General features: G+C 47.5%; 1 protein-coding gene across 10 annotated transcripts in view; it reads left to right on the top strand.

Moving 5' to 3' along the window:
* ATXN7L1 (ataxin 7 like 1) overlaps positions 1-23060 on the top strand; it is a 248010-nt gene that overhangs the window by 197323 nt on the left and 27627 nt on the right. For 9 of the 10 annotated variants that reach the window (XM_053608606.1, XM_053608605.1, XM_053608612.1 and 6 more), the window contains 3 exons: positions 14645-14928; positions 18189-18271; positions 19138-19394. In XM_053608606.1, the coding sequence (XP_053464581.1) occupies positions 14645-14928; positions 18189-18271; positions 19138-19394 (624 nt within the window). Of the gene's footprint in view, positions 1-8109; positions 12822-14644; positions 14929-18188; positions 18272-19137; positions 19395-23060 lie in introns of those variants that run through there. The other variant, XM_053608615.1, reaches the window with a different exon arrangement.

Raw genomic sequence — 23060 nt, 5'->3', positions numbered from 1 at the left:
AGACCCCATCTCTAAAAATAGAAAAATTAGCCAGGTGTTAGGGCAGACACCTATAGTCCCAGCTACTCAGGAGGCGGAGGCACAGGATTGCTTGAATCTGAAGTTGTAGCAAGCTGTGATGGTGCCACTGTACTCTAGCCCATGCGACAGAATGAGACTCTGCCTCAGCTTCAAAAAGAAAAGTAACCTGTGCCTGACTGGAGATTTTTTTTTTTTTTAATTCTCTGGAGAACTGAGCCAACTTGTGTCTAAAAAAAGGGCAATAGGGAGATATTCTTCAGTTATGAGGTCACCTCTCAATTTTTTGCCCCAGGGAAGAGAAACACTGGTATAAGTGATCAAAAGTATGGACAGTCTGCCTGGCAGAGAGAAGGCTTCCCCACAGAGTCTCCTGCTGTGAGTAGCCAGCCCAGGTCCTATGGAATCACTGCTCCAGAGGCAGGTGACTGGGCACTGACCAGGGAGGAGAGCCTAGGAGAAGGTCATGCCTTTGATGGGAGTGGGAGACAGCTGGTTATAGGTAACTGAAAAATCAGAGGTTTTTCATTCATTTTGTTATCTCAGCCTTTACCAAAAAGTCAGAAAAGGTTACCTGTGGAATGGACAGATAGGAAATGAAACTTAAAACGAGGAAGATGCATATCTTCAAATGCTGATGGCACCCAGCTTGGAGCCCGTGAGGACTTATGAGGCTTATGACGGCACCTCTAGACTTATCTTTCAAGCCTCAGGAAGTCCAAGAAGGGATAATAAATGTGGAGTCCATCTAATTTATATATTTAAAGAGAAAAAGTGTTCTGTTAATTGCACTTAAGTTCGTACCTAGGAAAGCTGTGGAATAAAATCATCCATCAATGGGTTTGTCACTGCACACTACAAATTATGATGACTTAGTAAAGAGCTAATTATGCCAGATCAATTAAAGAGCCTCTTGCGATAGAGTGGAAGGGTTTAGCCCTGGCCATTGAAGAGGGAAATCACCTGCTGTACAGCTGGGCTCATGACAAGCTTTGTTCTCTTCAAGTTTGTTAAAGGAGCAGTTTTCCATTGTAGTCAGAAACCCTGACAGGAGTATAAAAGGTGGCTTGAGGGGCCACTCAGGAAGCAGCAAGAACAGTGACAAGAACAGTGAGGACGTGGTTATCTAATCCAGGGGAGGTGTGATGACAGGCTGAACCCACGCAGTGGTAACAGGCATGTACAGAGGGGACTGGGTGAGACAAAGATTAAAACTTCCGGCCAAGGGCAGGCCCCTGGAGAATTGGGACACGGGAGGAGGAAGGGACTGCTAAGCCCAGCATTCTTTCTGTAGCACCCTGTCCCCTTCTTTCTTGGCCAAATTCCTCACCATTCTCACCATCCATGTCATTGGCCACCTTCCTTCTCAAAGCCCTTTTCTCGTTCACTTCTTCTTTGCCTATGATCTGATATGCTGTCGTCCTCTTTTAATCCCCCTAGCACTTGATTTTTACCTCGCCTGTGACACTTCCTGTCGTCTGCCATAGATTTAACTTCCTGTCTTCCTCCGGCTGGGTAGTTGCTGCAGAGCCTCCTATGCGGTAGCTCCTCCCCAACTCAACAGACATGGTACCCTTGTCAGTAAATATTTGTTGAATTGAATGAAATCGTTGTGATCATTGAAGGGAACTGTAAGGTTTCCATTCCTAGAGATGGTTAACTTTTTGCCTAGAATTGTTTAAACTAGCATTGTCCATTGGAAGTATAATGTGTGTCACACGTGTAACTTTAAATTTTCTAGCAGCCACGTTGAAAAAAGCAAAACGAAACAAATTATTAATAATATGGTTATGCACTGAATAATGACATTTTGGTCAATGGTGGACCACATAGAGGATAGTGGTCTCGTAAGATGATGATATGGTATTTTTATTGTACTTTTTCTATGTTTAGATAAGTTTAGAGATACAAATAGTTATGATTGTATTACAGTTGCCTACACGGTATTTATGACAGTAGCACGCTTAGAAGCTTAGAAGCAACAGGCTATACCACATAGCCTGATGTAGAGGGCTATACTTGCAAGGTTTCTATAAGTCCACTATCATGTTTGCACAACAAAAATCACCTAACAATGCATTTCGCAGAATTTTCCTTTTCATTAACTGACGCATGACTATATATTTTCTTTAACTTAATATTTCCAAAATACTAAGATTTCAACATATAATCAGTGAAATAGTTTACATCCCTTTTTTCATACTAAATTTTCAAACTCCTCTATGTTTTTCACTTACCACACATCTCCATTTGGACACTAAATTTTTGTCAGAAATACTTGAACGATTTTTGCCATTTCATGAAAACTAAAGATTATAAAATAGATACATATACCCAAGTTGTTCCAAATATACTTAAACATTTTCTAATAACTGAATCACATATCCATTTTTAAATTTTTAATGAACTAAAATTAAATGAAATTTAAAATTCCTTTCCTCAGCCACAGTAGCCATATTTTAAGAGCTCGATAGCCAGAGGTGGCTAGTGGCTGCGGTATCAGTGTAGATCTAGACGTAGGCCACTAACTCTGGCTGGATTCCTCTGGTTCTTGGATTCAAAAGTGTGTTAATGGGGTTCTTCTGATCTCTTTAATGTTGTGCTCCCAACAGAAGTTGCTGAATTCCAGCCATAAGGTGGAAGGAGCTCTGCTCATCTCTCACCGTAGCCTGGTGAGGCCAGGTGGGTGGTGGGAACACAGCTGGAGAGAATCCCTTGCCAAAGTTCTGCTCCATTGCTCCAAATGAGCTCGATATCGACCCCTGCAGGCTGGGAAAGCATAAACAGTGCCTGCCCGTGCTGGTCCATGGCCTTTAGATTGGCTTTAACAGCAGGTTAGGGGCGCCCTTTCCAAATAGCTCAAACTCACATGTACAGCAATAAAAACACTACTCCAGCGTTCAGGCTGACCTCCTGGCATTCTCATGCAAGGTTAAATGGTCTGTGGTTTTGTTATTTTCTCCCTTCTGTGGCTGAGTAGGTTAAAAAATAACTCTGCTTTAGAAGAAAGGGGGAAAACAGAGAGGCTCTGTCACCAGCTCTGTACCCTACAGAACTGCCTGACAACACTCGTAAACTACCCAGCATCCCCAGCCTAGCCCTAAGGCTCTCAGAGTCCCCTCTCCACTCATTTACTGTCCTGCCAATGTGGACTACCAGCTCTACCAGAGGTCAGAGAGTACTCAGCCGACGTGCCATGGTAGTGATGTCCATATAGTCCATAGTAGGGGAGAAAGTGGGCAGAGGTACCCAGGTGAGCGTTTATAGAGAATTATGGACATTTAGCTCTTTTGGGCTAAGATCATTTCAGCCTTTACTTGTGAGTCCCCACTGAGCCAGGGGACCAGGCCTTGGCACAGTGAGACAGGCAGTCAGTCTGACTTGCCCAGCTGCCGTCGCTTCGGCTGCCTGGCCCAGCATGGTAAGTTGATGGGGAACTCAAACCCACCCATGTAGGCTGATGTGGGCAGGAGGGAGGGAGGAGGAGGTTTTCCTCCCCTGGATGGCTTGTTGTCTTCTCTTTGGGCCTTATCAACCCACACGTGTGTGTTGAATGCTAAATATGCTTAGCTATTAAAAATGCAATAGATGAGCCTGCTGCTCCAGAAAGAAAATGAGCCAAAGCAAAAGAAAAATCAGCAGGCTCCCGGGCCTCCCTGTGCATGCCCTGCGGCAGGGTGGGGGAGGGCCTCTCGCCCCAGGTAGGCAGGGCTCTTCTCAGAATGCCCAGATATGCCAGCCTCGTCCTTCTGTAGTGGCAGGGGCTGCAGGAGTAGGAATACTCTGGAAATCTTCCTGGCACTTTGTGGAAAGGGAAATGATCCCTGAGAGGCACTGGCCAGACGCTTGTAGGAGAAACATGGGCGGCTTATCTCTTCCTGCCTGGTGATGACGTGAACTGGAGCAAGACTCTGACTCAGGATTGATGGCTCCCAGAAGATGCAGGGAGCTGTCCCAGGGGTGCAGGGCCCACCTTCTCTGACCTGACTCCCCCTGCTCCTCAGCAGGTGCTCACCTCTTGCGGTCTCACCCTGCCCTTCCTCCTGTCCATCTCGTGCGCCCAGCTAGGGTGGTGTGTGCCCTGATCTGCTACAACTCTTCCGTGGCCCTCAGTTGTTTGTCTACAGAGCAGAAGTTTGGCCCCTTTGCAGTGAACTGCCGAAGGAAGGGGTAGAAAGGGCAGGTGGGCAAGAGAGGGTGGAAGCTGGACAGGCTGGCATTTTCAAGCATCCAAGAGCAGGGTTAGGGGCAGGGGCCGGTGCATAATGTCCCAGGGCAAAGAGGCTGCAGGAACTGAACGTCAAGCTCCGCATGCTCCCTGGTTCTCAGATGAGCAAAGGTAAGGACAATGGACAGCTCCTTGGGTAAGCCCTCAGCTGACCTTGCTAAGTGCCAAAGTGCTCAGAAGGAGAGAATGGAGCCTGGGGCAGCGGGGAGTACAGCTGGGGAAGGGAGAAAACAGCATGCCTGTAGAAGAGGGGAGAGCCACAGAGATTAGTAGCCCTAGGTCACCTTGGTGGCGTATATCCTTATGATTGTTAGATTCTTTCATAGCTCCAATCCCATTTGCACCTTAAGACTACTCCGTGATGAAGATGAGAAAACAGAGGCCTGAAGAGATGAATTGGCAGGGGACAATTACAAGCAGAGCTAGACAGTAGCAGAGCTGGGACTCACCCTTGCTCTGGCTCCTATCGCTGTGATAAATACGAGCGGTGCTCTCTAGAGTTACCTGAAGTCAAGCCCCATTTCTGCCCTTCATTTTGCAGAGTGACCCTACAGCTTTTCTAAGCCCCAGGTCTACATCTGTAAAACTGGGGTGAAGATAAACATGGTGTTGCGTGTGAGCGCATACCCATGGCTCCAGGCACAGGAGTGTTCTCAGTGTGTGTTGCTGTGAGCACACACCTCACCTTTGTCCTCACCCTGTGTCCTCTGCCAGAAGGACAGCTGTAGGCTGGTCCTCACCTAAAGCATTTGTTCTTACCAAGCCTTGGTAGAAAGGCAGTTCAGTTTTTACTGTGCATGTGATTTAACCTTCACTGAGAATATTAGTTTATTCATCAAACATTTATTGAGCCCTCCCTAAAGCCAGATAATATATAGGCTGCTGGGATAATTCCAGAGTGACACGTACATCTGAGCAGGTTCTATTGTCAGGCAGTGCACTGTCTGGTTGGAGACAGCTGTAGAAGTAAAACCGTGCCATTGGACAGGATAAGTGTGGCAGGAACACCTAGGAAGGAACAACTAGCACTGAGAGAGAAGAGGATGTTTCCTCCAGATCTGGACAGATGGGAGAGTATTCACCCGGAGAAGGCGGGGGAGACATGGCAGCGGGAGGGCCCAGCCCACAGGAAGGCACAGAGCCGGTCCAGAGCCCTGGTGTTCCAGGAGCCGCCAGAAGCCCAGCGAGGCTGTGGGAGAAGGCAGCTGGGGTGGGAGAAGTGGAGCAGGGTGAGCCAGGCTGTAAAGACTGAACTTGGTCAGGAGGGAATCCACAAAGCCTTTAGTGGTCAGATCTTCACTGGTGGCTGAGTGCAGACGTATTAGAGATCTGCCCTGGTGGCTGAGTGCAGATGGATTAGAGATCTGCACTGGTGGCTGAGTGCAGGCGGATTAGAGATCTGCACTGGTGGCTGAGTGCAGACGGATCGCTGGTGGCTGAGTGCAGGCGGATTAGAGATCTGCCCTGGTGGCTGAGTGAGGCGGATTAGAGATCTGCGCTGGTGGCTGAGTGCAGGCGGATTAGAGATCTGCGCTGGTGGCTGAGTGCAGACGGATTAGAGATCTGCGCTTGTGGCTGAGTGCAGACGGATTAGAACACATGGACAGAAAAGATTGGTGGTAGGAATTTTCACCCAGGTCAGGCAAGTGATACTGAAGCCTGAAGGGATGAGTGCAGAGAGTGCTTTTTGGGGGGGAGAGGGGGGCTGGGTTTGAACCCGCCACCTCCAGTGTATGTGGCCGGCACCCTACTCCTTTGAGCCACAGGCGCTGCCCCAGAGGGTGCTTTTTTAACTGCTGTTTCAGAGGCAGACCTTGGTCAGGTGGACTTGTGAGTAACTGTCAGGGAAGAGCCAAGGTCTTTAACTGAATGGCAATGTTGTTAACATAAATTTTTTTTATATATTTTTTTGAGACAGTCTCAAGCTGTCGCCCTGTTTAGAGTTCTGTGGCGTCATAGCTCACAGCAACCTCGAACTTGGGCTCAAATGATCCTCTTGCCTCAGGGTTTTTTTTTGTTTTGTTTTGTTTTTCTATTTTTAGCAGAGACGAGGTCTCGCTTTTTGCTCAGGCTGGTCTCCAACCCGTGAACTTAAGCTATCCACCTGCCTTGGCCTCCTAGGGTGCTAGGATTACAGGCATGAGCTACCACACCAGGCCATAATTTTTTTTTTTTTTTAAATACGAAGTGTATTTAATTTGGGACAATGAATTTCCTGAATTTGCTGAAAGTCAGTTTGGAGACTAAATTCTTGAAGGTTTAAAAAAAATGTGCTTTGTTTTCTGGATGGAGGTGGCATAGGTGTGGGGTTGCCTGCCCAACAGTTTATTTCAGTACTGAAAAGGGAAGCATAGTGTGAGTGAGTGACACCCTGGGGAGGGAAGGTGCGCCTTGGAGCTGCTCCTCACTGAGGGAAGTAGGGAGCAGCAGGTGTCAGGGTACCTGGCTGGAGCCTGGAGCACTGATGGGTACCTAGGGATGCTTCGTCATTTCCTTATCTCTCGCCATGCTCAGAAAGAACTTCTTAAAGGCCATAGGGTGAGAATGGGAGCCCAGGATCTCTGCTGAAGGTGCCAGCTCCCAGCCTTCCTGGCAGGAGGATGGAGGATGTTCTATAAGGAGTTGTCCTATCTCTCCCCCTGGGTCATGTTGGCTCCAGGGCTTGAGGGAAACAGCTAACGTCTGGGCTGCATTGCCTGGAAGGCCCTGCAGACAGAGCAGCTTGCAGCTTGAACAGCAGGAGCCAATGACCTCTGGTGGCTGCAGAGGGGAGCGCTGTGCTTGCTGCTCCAGACTGGAGCCTATCTTGGGCCACTGCTGTGGACCATGCCCCACTCTGCACCAGCACCCTCTCCAGAACCCTCTCACCTCCTGAACTCCACCTCTACCCACTTCAACCCTGCCCTTAAAGGCTCTGATAGCATTTCTACATTCATGTGGATTTCATTGGCCATTTGCAGCATGTGGCTTTTAGTGCTCATTGGTGAAGGCAAGACACTGGGCAGGTTGGGGCAATTTGGTCTAGGGCTCTCCTTAAAACCCTCCCGGATGCACTGCCTGGGGCCACACCCCTGCAGGCACAGCAGGCCCCAAAGGCAGCCTGAGCGGCATCATGTACCTCACAGCATCAGGACTGATTTTCCTTTTTTTATCTTCTCCTCTTCTCAGGCTTACTAATTTTTCCACAGCTGGAGGGCACCGGGACTCCCCAGGAATGGCAGTTCCTTTAGTGCCCCTTGTTTTCCCAGTAGGTTTGGAGACCACCTTCTGAGCTCCATGCCCTGGGAAGCCCTGAGTAACAGACGTGCGGGAGAGATGACAGACCAGCAGGGACGCTGTGCTGGGGCCTCCTGCTTCCAGGAAAACTGGAGCAGCCTAGAGGGGGAGCAAACAGAATTATTTCTCCGGAAGATGAGACCCCAGATGCCTGACATACTGCAGGATTGCAGGAGACAATATGTTGATATGAGAGGAGCCTAAAGTTACTGCTTACTCTTCTTCCAGAATGTACTCTCCAGATGGGAGCTTTATGCACTAGTCCAGGCTTGGATAGCACCTAGAAAACTAGGAATTGAGAAGCAGGTGGGATTGCAAAGTAGGGCTGAAGGGTTCTGGAAAGACCTCTCCCCTCATCTGTCTTTCTTCTCATGGCCCCAACCAGAAGCAGTCCCCACCCCTCCTAAATGTGGAAGGCCATAGCTCTCTCTCACCCTCTGCTGCAGCTGCCTCCCCACACAATGGGGCCAGAGGGACTAAGAGAACAAAGGATTCTAATAACAAACATGCCTTGCACCCCACAGTGTCAGGGTCGTGGTAAGAGCAGATGGCATGACCCTCTCTGCCGGTTTTTGTTTAGCTACAATTTTTTTGTGCTTTTCATTTTTGTTTTGGTTTTTGTTTGGTTTAGTTTTTAGAGACAGAGTCTCACTTAGTCGCCCTGGATAGAGTGCTGTGGTGTCATAGCTCACAGCAACCTCCAACTTTTAGGCTCAAGCAATTCTCTTGTCTCAGCATCCCGAGTAGCTGGGACTACAGGCGCACACAATGCCCGGCTATTTTTTTTTAAGAAACAAAGTCTTTCTCTTGCTCAGGCTGGCCTCAAACTCCTGAGCTCAGGCAATGTACCCTCCTCAGCCTCCCAGAGTGCTCAGATTACAGCCACCCAGCCTGGCCTAACTACAATTTATTGAGGGGCTGCTGTGTACCCAGCACTGTGCTAAGCACTTCCTGCCTGTCACCTCATTTAATCACTTCAAATGTCTATCAGTATCTTCATTTTACTGATAAGGAAATGGAGGCAGGAGCTATGGAGGCCTGAGAAACACCTGTGTAGGCTTTGTACCACCTGAGACTGCCCCTCAGGGAGGGAAAGAAAAATTGTAACCAGTCCCACCCTTTATGCCAAGCCAGATACCCTTTTTCTCATTCTCACAAAAATCCACAAAATCCTGATGGGCTCCCTGAGGCTCTGGAACCAGAAGCCAGATGGCCATCCCATCACCACGCATCCAGCAATAGAAAAACCAGGAATTGGATCTGGGTTTGTCTGACTTCAAAGCCTATATTACTGACCCTTCTCCTAAATCGCTCTGCAGCCCCCTCCACATTCTGTGAGTTCTCCAGAACACACAGGAGGCGCAGCCACTCAATTCAGCTTCACTTGATCTCCCTAATTTTATCTTATTTGCTTCTGGCCATTTTTACAATCCATCCAAGTCATCTTGTTCACCCTTCCCCCCCACCCCCCTGCCCCCAACTGGCTCAGGGAAAATTCCACATTATTCTTCTCAGCAGTTAATCACCTCTTCACCTAATTGAGGAACGGGGTCTTGGCGAGTTGTCCAAGTCACTGATGAAGATGCTATAACCTTCTTGACCCACGGTGGATCTCTGCCAACCTCTGTTTGGTACCACTCGGGGCTGGAACAAGGCTCTGCTAACCTTTTTTTTTTTTGGCCTCTGCTGCCAGGACCACTCATCCCCCATGGCTGTGTGGTCTGACCACATTTCTCCAGTTTACTGAGGGTGTGTTATGTGGGAGAGAATCCAAAGCTATGCAAAGGCCGGGAGAGATTTTACTCTGCTTCTTTTCTGACCACCAGGCCTGACAGCCACAGAATAATATTAGATTAATCTGGCAGATTTTCTTATCTACTATGCTTTGTGGTTGAATACCCTATGTTGTGTTTGCCAGAGATGTTTACAAATTGGCTTTCTGAAAGTTTTCCCAATATTTTTCCAGATTAAAAAATACCATTTATTCTCTTGTCAGGGTTTATGTAATACCTACTGTACCTGCCATACTATGGTAGGACTTCGTGGCTCTGTTGTTTACCCCGATCTTAGTGGTGACCCAACTCCCAACCTTCCAGAATGTCCCAAGTGTTTCTTCAAGTTAAAGAATTTGGATTTGATACAAATAATTTCCTTACAACAGCCACCAAAATGCACCCAAGAGAGCCAAACAGAATTCTCAGAGGACATTTTAAAAGAAGGTAAATTCCTTTTTATTTGGGGTGACTTAATGCTCTCACTGCTTGGAAGGCAAAGGTCTTCGTGAGATGGCCCTACCAAGGATGTGCCAGTGAACCCAGAGAGAGTCTGAAAATTCTGCCAGGCCAGTAGCATAGGCACATGGGCTTTTGTCGAAGGAATCGGTGGAAGAAATAAGACAGCTGAGAACTCTCGTCAGACACATAACCCACAGCACAAATACCATATGTCTTCAGGCTCCTGCCTGTCAAACCCATCTTTACCCTGTGCTGGTAAGTGAAGAAGGGCTGGCAATAATTTCTGCAGACCTAAAGAGTTTCTGAACCGTTCTCTTAAGGCGTATCTGTTGACAAAAGATTAGGTCCTGATCACCAGGAAAGCACAGCTGGCAGGAGGGCAGCTAGCCCTGGGCACATTGGTGGCATTCACAACGGCGCTGTCATGATTCTCCACCTCTGCTCTTTTGCAGACATCACTGGGCAGGGAGGGGAGGCTTTTGATGCCAAGAAAACCATTTTTCGTAAATGCAGAGGATCTAGAAAGATAAATTCAAACAGGCCAAAGCACACAGGAAGAAGACGGGCAGCCAAAGCAGCGCGAAGGAAACAGAAGGTAGAGCTCACCAGGATGCAGCAGAGGATAGGCAGAGAGTCCTGGCGTTGGGATCCCTTCTGAGACAACTACTCCTTGTGTATTAGACGCAGCAGGGGACAAGCTGCAGGCCTGGGCTCCCTGAAAGAGTTCATCCCAAGAGAACAAAACAGGGGCCATGAGAGCAGCAGGGGAAGAGTGGGGACTCATCTTTCCCTTCCAAACACTGCCTCTCAAAGAAAGGGCAAGAGCTAGCTGACAAATGCAAGTAATTGCCAGACTTTGAGAAGTGTGGAAATGTGTCCCTTAAGTCTGAAGGGAAAGAACTTTAGGGGGCTTTGGCTCACCTCAGGGGTAACCCGTCAGGCTGGCTTATCACCTGAGCAACCAGAATAATGAATTGCTGTGTCAGTCATCTGGGTACTGCCAAGTAACCGCCCCCTTGCAGCTCCTCACTGCACACGGGGGTGTTTGAGTTAAGGCACTTAGACACAGAGAAGATGGGAGAGGCTGGGGCTGTGAAACCAGGGTCAGAATCTTGGCTTCTTTCCAAATAGAAAAGTTAAAATCTGTCCTTCAGGGTCCACAGCCACCTAGAAGAGGCCCTTACCTCCCTATGGCTGGGCACTTTCCTGGCTGGGGAAGGTGATGGCAAAGGAAGTGAAGGGAACACACAGGTCAGTGGGAGAAACAGGAGAAAATTCCCAGGTGATGCTTCCCCACCGTCCTTCCCACACCATCCCAGAGCACAGGCTTAGACAGGGGTCTGTGTGGAATTGATGTGGGGGCACAGGGCTCTTAACAGATTCTTTGTTTTTTCACAAGACTATTCAGAAGAGAATTAATAGGTTTTGTGGCAGCCGTATCTTTTTGTTTAAAAAGGATTGGACCTCTGGGTTTGGTTTTCCAAATTGTGTGGCACCACCTTGCGACCGTTTCCTCCTTTGCTTATCAGTTTGGGGTCTCGGAGCTGCTGCCAGTTGTAGTGAAGATGGGACACAATTGGACAGACCTGTGGCTGCATTAATCCCGGGGGAAGGAGGGTGGCAAGGTCAGATAGCAATGGTTTTCCTCTTTCTTTCTCTTCCCCCTCCTCGTCTTCCCATCCTCTGGTGATGCATTTGACCCTTCCTACTGTCATTGAGCTGACTCCTTCTCAGTCCAGGCCAAAGGCAGGTTATCTTAGAGAGGATGCTTTTGATGGAGAGAAGCAACACCAAAGAATAAGATATCAGGGGCAGCTCCCAGGTTCTCCTACCCTGTGTCTTTAGCCCCTCTCTGTGAGCTAATGAACACCCTTAGAATGTTCCCACCCCAAAGAACTCAATCTCCTGCCAAGATGCACACCACCCACTTACCTGGCATCAGGGACCTTTATTCAGGAGTTTAACGCTTTGCCAGCTTACCTGGTCTTTGGAATCTTTGAAATATTCTTGGTCAGACTTTCACCCCCACCCGCTCCCCTTCTTCATTCCAGAACACTGAGCATCAGGCTATCTTTCCTGTTTCTGATGGGCTCTGATTCCGCATGCAGCTGAGTTCTGGAAGCACTGACAGTGCAGGATATGAACAGGCCGTACTTGTAGTGGAAAAAATTCCAAATTAGTCGCCCACATTAGGTGGCCTGGCTCAAGCTCAGTTATACACAGCTGGGAAGAAACATCACCAAAGACGTGGGTCAACTGGCACAGTTCTAAATGTTGAGACCTAGCACATTTGTGCTCTGGTGGCTGCCTTAAGGAGCACGTCTGGAGCTGGACGTTGACTTGAGGAGAAATGCAGACGTACCGTGAGCATCTACGGAGTGCTCGGCTTGGTTTGAAGTCTTATTTCAGTTTTAACAATTGTTCTGGACTTTCCTGTCTCAGGCATCATGTCTTTGTCTGCCAAAGTCATGAGTACTCGATGTATACCCCTGGCATTTTGCATGGGAACTGGAGGCCCCATGTTTACTCATACCACCTCATGCAACAAAGCCTAGATCTGAAACAGAAAAGTCCTAATTTCCTTTCTTGAACTAACTTAGCTTCATAAAAAACTACAGCAGGTACCAGAGCACCTTCTTGCCTTGCTAGTAATCCACATGTTCATAGTAACACTTAAAGTTTGATTTTCTTTTTGTAAAGAAGTAAAAGTTAACAGATCAGAACAAGGGTGAGAAATCAAATCAATCAAAGCTTTTTGAGCAGGTTATTATAATACGTATTTTTAAAGTCAGGTTTACTGAAGTATAATTTAGGTTGTAAGAATTTTGTAATTTGCATTATTAAACTTAATGTAAAATACACATAAAATTTACCATCTTAGCAATTTTTAATGTACAGTTCAGTAGTGTTAAGTATATGCAACAGTATCAGAACTTTTTTTTTCGTCTTGCAAAACTGAAACTCTATACTCATTTAACAATTGCCTGTTCTCCCTTCCCCCCAACCTCTGGCAACTGCTGTTCTACTTTCTGTCTCTATGAATTTGACTACTCAAGGTATCTCATGTAAGTAACATTGTACAGTCTTTGTCTTTTTGTGACTGGCTTATTTCACTTATCATACTGCCTTCAAGGTTTATCCATGTGTCAGAATTTCCTTTCTTTTTAAAGCTGAATAATGCCACATTTTGCTTATCCATTCATCTGCTAATGGACCCTTGCATTGCATCCTCTTCTTGGCTATTGCAAATGATGCCGCTATGAACATGGGTGTACAGATATCATTTCAAGATCCTGATTTCTATAACTTGTGAAGGAATGAGCCTGAAAGAATTCTGTGTTATGTAGTTGTACATTTTTTCTCATTTGGAAGAAATCAGAAGTACAACACTAATTTCACCAGGTAATATTTGCTCAGTCTTCAAGGGTTTCTTGTGCCATTATATGGGAGTGCTCTGAGAATTGCCATTAAATATAAAGTCGGAGCAGTTCAGCTCTCCCTCAGTGACTGAGACACTCTGATCAAGGACAGAACTGGCAATGACACGGTGTGTTACTGAAAACCACCATTCCAGACCCACACCACCTCTCCCCCAGCCAAGAAGGCATGTGGTCAGAGGGCGAAGTGCGTGATGTCCACCACAATCTGCTCCACCTCTCTGTGGCCTTTTCCCTGGCAGAGATCTGTAACTGACATCTGTGATCCTATTTCAAAGTCATAAAAGGGGCAGGACTAAAGGGTTTCTAAAATAATTTCAAGAAAAATTGATCAAAGAAATGATCTGTGAATGAATCTTAGAGTATGGAGAGCCAGCCATGTTGATAGATGAGATTCTTCCCTTGCCAAAAACAGTCCCCTTTTCATGCCCTGTATTGCCTACAGTCCTATAAAAGCCACATTCTAGATCCTCTGGCATTCAAAAAGCTAAGTAGGCTCCGCTCTCAGTGCAAAGATGATTGGGAGCTAAGGTGTTAGCATTCTACCCTCCTGCCAGGAGGAAAGGAGGTCCAGCTCAGGGGCCAGAGCAAAGCTTCTTCATCTCATCCTTTAAAACTCTGAGACAGAGTCTCCTCCACCACCCCCCACCCCCAGCATTAAAGAACGGCAGAAATCAAACACACATCCATTTCAGGAGGAATAGCAGGGAAGGGGGCTAAGGTGACAGATTCTGAAGAGTGAATGCACACCTTTGTGCTCTGCCTTCTTAAAATTCATCCTCTCACCTGCCAGCCTTGAGAATTGCCTATTTACATAACTAGCTGCCTAAAATGGAATATTGGATAATGCTACATGGCGGTTCACTCAATTTGAGCCCATCTCCAGGATACGAGAGTGATCCAGAAGCCGTCCGACAGCATGCAGTGCGGCAGGCTGGCCCGGAGCCATGCCTCCTTGTGGTGTGATCCTGTCAGCGCTCCGGAGCTGAGCAGATGTCAGGCCTGATCGCAGGGCTGGGGGACTGGCTGAGCAGTGGGGGGAGGGGACGTGATTCAGCAGTGGCACACTGTCTTCAGGGGGCACATGGCATGTCTTCCTGAGCTTCGCGGCGGGCGCCTTGTTCTGCCCAAGGTGCTTTGTCAGAGACGGCCAATGTCTAGGGCCTGGGGAGGGGGAAGCTGCAGGATCTGTGGGGACAGCCCAGCACAGGAGGTAATCAGTCAGCTCTGATGCCACCCCTGGCACTGTGCCAGCCTCACACCCCCTGTTGGTCCTCTCTAAGACACAAAGCTCTCTCCCTTCAAAACTGGAATCATGCTGCTTGCTTGTAGAAGGGATATAAATAAGTGATAAGAAAGTGTTCTGATAATGACATGCAGGTATGGCTCCTCAGCAGACCAGTTGTATCAAAGAAGGCAATTGTGTGTGTATTTGTTCATTTATTTTTCAGCGTACCGGTTCCTGTAGTCAGTTTAGAGAAAATCCCTAACCTAGTGAAGGCAGATGGTGCCAATATCAAAATGAACTCTCCGACCACTGCTGCAGTTGCCGCCTCCTCCGCCCCATCCTCTGCCATCCCCACCCCTCCTTTAATTAAGCCCGTCCTGATGTCCAAGTCGGTGCCACCTTCACCAGAGAAGATCTTAAATGGCAAAGGAATTCTGTCTGCTACCATAGACAAGAAACTACAAAATGGCACCAAAAACAGCAACAAGCCTTACAGGAGACTTTCAGGTATGTGTCAGTGTCAACAGGGTCTGCCTCGTGATTAGACTGAAAGGGAGTCACATCTGTAAAGAAGGAGTGACATGTTCCTATAATTAAGCAATTCTGTTTCATTTTAAGGGCAACTTGGAGTTTACCTGCAAACAGAACCCCCACCTAAAAATACAAGGCTTTAGAACCTGGTGCGTCATTCCCACAGCAGATGAAGTCCCTCTCTCAGTACAATGCTTAACAAGAGTCAGCCTAGCAACTTGGGAAGCAGGATGCTCTGCACGGACCTACAGTCTGTAGATTACGAGGATTATGAAAGCAGGTGGTTCTGTGCAGCCAGATCATGCTGACAGGCTGAACTACCCCTGGCTTCCGTAGAGGCAGCACTGCTGTGAAGTTGGACGACCCACAGGGGTATCTCACAGTGGCTCAAGGCATGCTAAGGACAGGCCTGTCAGCAACTGTGATGCATAGGGACAACCTTCGTCTTTGGGTCTGCGGGTTTCCAGGTTGATCATGCGGTTGGGGCTACAGCTGCCTCTCCCCCATAATCAGGTTGGCATTCCCATCTGGGAACACTAGGGCTGGCAGAGCAGATGGGGTGTTCAGGGGGGTCTCTCTTTGGTCTCCCCCTGGTTATCTGAGTAGCACTGGGGGTGCCTGGAAAAGCACCCATGGCCATTTTTGAGGTGATGCGTTCCTGTTAGAGGCCCCCATGTGGACGATGTTTGCTTTGGATCTGTTGTGGATTTAAACCTGGCAGTTTTTGCTTTCTCCAAAAGATGAGAAGCAGCTATGAACTCCATAACTTCTTCACACACTGTGGGCACTATCCAGTGATGGCCAGAAAAAATAAAATTCAGTGAACACTAGTCTATGAGAGAGAAACCTTCCTCTGGTGTAAGCATGATTTTTAGGCACCCAGGGACTGTGGGTAATTTTTATTTTCTACTTCCCATTTATCTGTATTTCTGGTTTTTCTATCTTTCATCATTAACTCTTTAAAACATTATGTCTTAAAAGTACCTCAGCCCCAAAGCATTCAAATGAAACAGGTTTTATGCCCCACAGCTATCTTATGTGCTGGCCACACACTGTCAAGAGAGAAGGTAGACCCAGGTGCTCTCTTTGAACTTTGTGGGGCATCACTTTGTGGGCTGGAGCCCCCAACTCCTGGCTCTTTTCCAGAATGGAAAGTTCACTTTTACCCTGCAGAGGAGTCAGCAACATTCCTGGAAAACCAGTAACCTGGACACAGCCAAGGGCTCCTTGTTGAAGCATAAGCATGACCTTGGCTTCCAGCCTGTACCCCAGTCTGAAGTTGTTTGGGTTTTTTTTCCTTCCTGCTTGTTGTTTTGCATTTTGCTGGTTGTCTTGTCTCATGGGGTCTTTTGCTTGTTTCTACCTCACTTTCACATTTGTCAGCCAGCTCCTACCCCAGCCAACAACCTGCTCGGCTCCAGGCCAACTTGAGGAGCTGGTGTGGGTCTGGGCATGGACCTGATCCTGACAGACCGAAGGGAAAGGTGCCACACCAGGCAGCCTGGGGTCTGGCGCCCGCACACCCACTTCTCGCTGGGCAGAGAGGGCTCAGAGAAAAAGAGCTTGCGTCTTAGCAGTTTTCTTTTCTTAAAAGTGAAGTTTAAGGCTCAGCACCCATAGCTAAGCGGTTAAGGCACCAGCCACATACACCAAGGCAAGCAGGTTAAAACCTGGCCTGGGCCAGCTAAACAATGACAACTGCAACAAAAAAATAGCCGGGTATTGTGGGAGGCTCCTGTAATCCCAGCTAATTGGGAGGCTGAGGCAAAAGAATTGCTTGAGCCCAAGAGTTTGAGGTTGCTATAAGCTGTGACATCATGGCACTCTATCAAGGACAACATAGTGAAACTCTGTCTCAAAAAACAAATTAAAAATTAAAAAAATAAAATAAAAGTGAAGTTTAAAAATTAAAAGTGGCAGACAAAAGCAAAAAGGGGAACATTTTGATAGCCAGCCAGGGAATCTTGGGGATAAGAGTGGCATTCTTGCACACGTCATCAACACCACTTTTGCAACCTCTCCATGAACCCCAAACCTTCTTTTGAAAACAGAACATGCTGGTTTATACTCTCAGAGTTTATTCAGCCAATTTCTGACAGTTTTCCAGCTAGGTAACCTTTTGATTTTGAGTTTGCAGCCATTCAGAGCTATTAAGGACATACCCCAAGTTTCTGAATACCCCACCAGTACCAACACTGCCCCCAAACAGCGGCCCACTCCCCCCACCCCCCACAATGCCCAAGAGAGCTGTGTCATTCCTGCTCGGCAGGACTCTGACATCTGCTTGGTACCTTCCAGAAACCACACAGGCCCTCTGAGAGATGGAACTTTAAAGCCTAAAGGATTCTTAATAGATTGCCTCATGTCCTCTCATTATTCCAGTGAGGACAGCATTGCTGTCATCCCAGAAAGGATAAAAGATCCAAGATGGGCATAGAAAGAAACAGGTTCCTTAGAAGTAACTTTCACTGGAGCTGAAAGGCAGGACCTGGGGAGAGCCTGGCCTCCCTGCATGGCCCAAGGGGGGAGGGCTGCCCTGTCTTGTCCCCAGGTGGAGCTGCAGGCCCTGCCCTCTCTGCACCTTGCAGGCACACCCCCAGACTTCTCCCCTGCCCCTGCCTGTGACACTGGCAGAATGCTTCTAAATCAGGTCGATGATTTTTCTGGTCAGCAAGGCTGCATGCAAGGCCTGTGCTGAGGGCTTTGTAAAGCGTGAGAGAGGCAGGTCAGGTCGCACTGACATGTGGAGGAATAATCTCCACTTAAATCGCTAAAACTAGCAGGAAGGCAGGGGCTGGGGGTGAGGGTATGTACACTCGTGGGGCAGCCAGGGAAAAGTGGCTCTCCCTGGTCTGCAGCCAGCAATGCCCAAATGCCAAGGACCTGTGGAACCATTTCAAGTGAAATAAAGCAGTAAGAGCAGCACGGCTCTTCCCTTCCCTTCCAGTGCCTGCTCCCACCCTGTCCCCTGTACCCTGTGCTGCTTTTGGCATCCCTACCGAAGCTGGTCAGCCTGGGGAACTCTGGGTTCAAAGGGGAGCGCTATCTCCCCACTTCCCCCCAGTGGTTCTTGAAGCATTTTAGCAGCCGGTTGAAAAACGAAAAACAAAAAACAGATTGCCTGACAATGTCTCACTTGTTGGTGCAAATGTGCAATTTTTTTTAAATGTAGTCTTAATGCCAAATCCTATTTAGTCTCCTTTTTTCTTATATTTTTTGTTTGTTTCTTAAACCAGAGAGAGAATTTGACCCAAATAAACACTGTGGAGTATTGGATCCCGAGACAAAGAAACCTTGCACAAGATCCCTCACCTGCAAGGTATTTCTCTTTCCATAAAAAATACTTCCTGCTCTCACTGGGGCCTTTGTCGAAATGTTTGCATGCCACTCTCTGCACACGGCAGGGTGTGGAACCTCGACATGACCCCCAGCTGTTCTTTGTAAGGGAAATGCTTTCTTCTCGTCCATGGTAGCAGAGTGCCTGCCTCAAGCTGGCTGGCTTTTTAAGAAGGAGAAAAAAAAAAAAAAAAAACTAGGCTTCCCCTGTTACTTGTGAGGCCAGACAGTAAATTGTATTTATAGGCACTCACAGGCGGTTCTAAAGCCTGCTACGTTTTAATGTATGCAGGAGCAGCGGCAGCGGCGGCGGCGCCCTGAAAGGCAGCCCTGGAGGGGAGGATGATATGCCGCGCCCCTGATCCAGCCACACCGGGGTGGCCAGGGGAACAGCTGACCCAAAGCAGCCGCCATTGGGTAGCCCAAAGCTCCATATTTCATACTGAACTGCTAGTGCTTCTTGGGATCGAGGCTATGGCCCTCTCTGCTTGGTGGCTCTGTTTGTCTGGGCCGAATCGAGCCTCCCACCTGCACCTGGATTAACTCTAGCATTCCCTCGCAGTTGCCTTTCATCAGAGAGGTTTTCATGGGTTCTGCGCTGAAGCTCTTCATCCTATGCCATTTTTTTGGAGGAAGCTTTGGCTTCTGAACACCAGGAGCGTAGGGCATGGTTGCGTTCGTGTGGTCTCTGCCTCTTCCTAGCCACAGAGCAGGAGCTGTTGCCTTGAAGTTGACTTTTTCAAGCACCTCTAAATTCCCATGAATTGCTATTTCTGAAATGGAGGGCCTGGGGAAGCAGGTTGATGTGCTGATCAAAGAGGCTGTGCTTTTCATCTCTCTTCTCCTTAGACACATTCTCTAAGCCATCGGAGGGCAGTCCCAGGCCGGAAAAAGCAGTTTGACCTCCTCCTGGCAGAACACAAAGCCAAGTCCCGGGAAAAAGAAGTTAAAGATAAAGAGCATCTCCTGACTTCTGCAAGGGAAATACTTCCAAACCCATCCGGGCCGGCACAGGATTCTCTGCCAGGATCTTCAGGGAGCTCTGGGCCAGAACCAAAAGTTGCATCCCCTGCAAAATCCAGGCCACCTAACTCTGTACTCCCCAGGTAAGTACCTCCGTGGTGACAGAAGCCGTGAGTCCTCGGTCAATTGGCTTTACCTTGTTGAGTGTATGGTGTGCAGTCCGATCCTGTGTTAAGTGGAAGTCATAATGCTTACTGCTTGACTGCCTCACGAGGCAGCACTGAAGTTTAAATGAGATACTGTGCCTGCCACAGCACCTCCACAGAATTTACTGCTGTCCATGCTGTCACCATCACTGTCACCACTGTCAGCAGCAGTCTTCAGAGCAGATGAGCAGACCTCGGATCACACAGTGTGTATTTTTACAGAGCAGTTGTGAGCTGGAAATAAATACCTGGAGGGGTGGCACATCAGCCACCAGGTGACTTCTGGGTTTTTACATTTGTTGGAGGTTCCTGGAACAGAGTGAGGAATCTGAGTGTCTGGGTGGGCGACATACCTTGGGAGCTCACTGGGCCATGCCAGCCCATTTGACATGGTATTTTGTGCGTTGTTTCCACAACTCTCTTGTGTTCCAGATGAAGGGGAAATGGGCATAGCAGAGGCTGTTTGTCTTTACTTGGCTTTGCACTCCAAGAAAGCTGCTCTTCTGAGCCACCTGTGTAGGCTTTTATTGGGTGGTCCTGGACAGAAAGGACAAGATAGAATTAAAACCTAGTTGTATTAACAGTCATTTAAAGTCCACACATGTCCGTTTTGATGGACAGTAAACTAATTTTCAGATAATGGGACAAGGAATCATTTATTCAAAAATATTGAGTATCTGCTCCATAAATGGGGTTCTATGTCAGGTATCCCTCAGGCAGGGGCAAAGAGACAAAAGAAACTAAACTCTGCTTTTCAAGAATTTCAAGTTTAGAAAATAAGCCTCAAACGTCCATGATTTTCATAAAAAAGAAACAATAATAATACTCCATGAAAAGTGCAGATGGTGGTATTATCTGGTGATCTTTTACATATATAATGTGAATTTCAAAGTGTAGTTATCCAGCAAGCAAGTAGGCTTTAAGAGAATGTAGTTATAAAAGAAGGGGGAGGAGTTGATTTTTAAAGTAAAGCCACTATTTTGCTGTCACTTGTCCCTGATGTACCAGGCTCACCTTTGTGTCTTCTATGATGGTGTAAGCCTGATCCTGTTTGAGAACCAGAGTCCCTCTGAGGTAGAGGCCAAGCTCTGCCTGAGATATTCAGGAGGGTGGTGTCAGATGGAGTTGCCACCCCCAGCACTTCCATCATCATAACCCTGGTTGGGTCATTCCCATCCTCGATGAGCCATTTCCCTTGCCACCCTCACTTTGCAAGACCATTTTATAAGGGCCGGGTGTGGTGGCTCACGCCTGTAATCCTAGCACTCTGAGAGGCCAAGGCAGATGGATTGCTTGAGCTCAGGAGTTCTCAACCAGCCTCAGCAAGTGCAAGATCCCATCTCTACTTAAAAAAAATAGAAAAAATAGCCGGGCATTATGGCAGGCACTTGTATTCCCAGCTACTTGGGAGGCTGAGGCAAGAGAATTGCTTGACCCCAAGAGTTTGAGGTTGCTGTGACCTCTAACACCAGGGCACTCTACCAAGGGTGACAAAGTGAGACTCCATCTCAAAAAAAGAAAAAAATCATTTTAAAATTACTTCTCACTGTACTACCAGGTGCTGGTTAAGGATAAGATATTACCTTTAGAGTTGAGGAGACAATTCTGTTCCAAACCTGTGGGAGAGGCTTCATTCTATATACAGTGGCTTTCAAACTTCCTTGTAGCTGTCAAACATTTTATTCCAACACAACCTTGCATGGTACCCAACTGGAAAGCAGACCTGCCTCCACCTGAAGCCAGCTTAGCCCTTTTCTCATTACACACCTGTACCCAGAGCACCGTCCCTCTCACCCTTCAAAGGATCGCCTTGGATTCCCCAAGAACTTTCTCCAGGAAACCTGGTTTGAAAGCCCTCTTTTATTATACATTTCTCCATTGATTTTTGACTGATGGAGGCATTTCTCGCTCAGGCGGCGGTACCTGGCTTAACATAGACACAAGGGAGCAGCCATTAAAACAATAAAACAGACAGCAGAGCCTTAAGGCTCTGCTCTGTCTGTTCCTTTTTGGTTTAATTTTCAGGGGAATGTTCATCTTTGGAGAAATACCAGGTGTTCTTATAGGGGAGCAGAAAAAAGAGAGGAGTGAGGTTAATCAGCAAAAAGAATGTCTCTGGAAAGGAACGGGGGAGGTAAAGGCAAATCCTGGTGACAGAATCATTTTTGAGGACACTTTTCAAGGGGACACTTTTCAGTAGGCATCAGATAACCAAGGGTGAACTCTTTTCCAAAGTTAGTGAGGTGAAAATGTCCTTTTGTACTTCTTTTAGGTTAGGGTAAAATCCTCTGTAATCAGAGATTGAAAAGGCATGATCGGAGTTTAATGTTTTAATTGCACAAAACTTACAAAAAAATTTATTTGCTCATATTAATGATGTATATAATAGACATATTTCTCTGCAATGGGCAAAAAAAAAAAAAAACCCTATCACACATGAATGGAATTATCGTAATCTCCTCCCAGTTGTGAATTTCCTTTATAGGAAATGCTAACATATGCGAATTTATTTCTTACATATCTTTTTGGTAACCTTGAAAATATTTTAGTTCTCATATTCTTGAATTGCAGCTCATTCTTATGTCAGGGATTGCTAAAAAAGGAACTTGGGTCTGGAATTTAAAAAGTTAAGAGTTAGGCCACAAGGGATGGAGCAGGATTTGAAGTGGAAACCTCGACTCCGTGCCTGCTACCTAGGTAAGCCTGGTCACGGTTCTAACCTCTCCAGTCTCAGATCGCTCATCTGTAAAATGGAACTGATGACAGTTAAGGGAGAAAGGACCAAGCACGTGATACGCACTCAGTTAATGGGACAGTTAGGAAGTGGTAGTGGGATGCAGTGGGGAAGCAGTGTGACTAACTGAAGGCCTCGGTGCTCTCCGATTTCCATACACCTACCTTCTGTGCGTCTGTCCCCAACCTGGGGGCCCTTGAATGATATGCTCATATGCTCTGTTTCTTTGCCTCCAGCTCTGAGGGAACACATTGCTTGCTCCAAAGAGCCCAAGGGCTGTGGAGGACTAGCCCAGCAAGACCCTTCAGGAGCCTGTTGGAAAGGGGCATGAGGGCAGGGGGGGAGTTGGGCTCTAACAAGCCAGGCTGTAGCCCTCATGGAGACAAAGGAAAAGTAGACTGTGGAAGCCACTGCTGACAACATAGGGGCACACTCCTGTCCTTGTAAATACTCACACAGCCAATCTAAAGTATAAAAGGGCAAAATCTGGTGACTATTGCACCAACACCAACAAGGGTATGTAGAGAGAGGCAAAGAAAGTCCTAGCTCTGGACAAAGAGCAGGGTGAGTCTGCAGTTGAACCAGTCCTCATTCTTGATTCATGAAGCCAGCGTGACCACCATGCCACAAGCCAGCCCTCTCCTTCACCTGTGTTTGTCCCTGTGCTTTTCCTGATTCTTTTTCTCAATCTGAGGTGGGCATACCTTTGAGGTCAAGCAGACAAGAGCAAGAAAAGCCTCCTTCCTTTGCTTGGCAACACATGTCCTCATCTGAGAAACTTAAGGCAGTGGGGCGGCTGGGATGAGAAACTGCCTGGTGTGCCTGGGGTGTCGTAAGGACTGAGGGAGGGGTCCCCTGCCCTCTGCCTT

The sequence above is a fragment of the Nycticebus coucang genome, chromosome 11 (genome assembly GCF_027406575.1).
Source record: "Nycticebus coucang isolate mNycCou1 chromosome 11, mNycCou1.pri, whole genome shotgun sequence".
NCBI lineage: Eukaryota > Metazoa > Chordata > Mammalia > Primates > Lorisidae > Nycticebus > Nycticebus coucang.
Note: the sequence above shows the minus strand (reverse complement) of the source record. Positions and strands in the feature narration are given on the sequence as shown.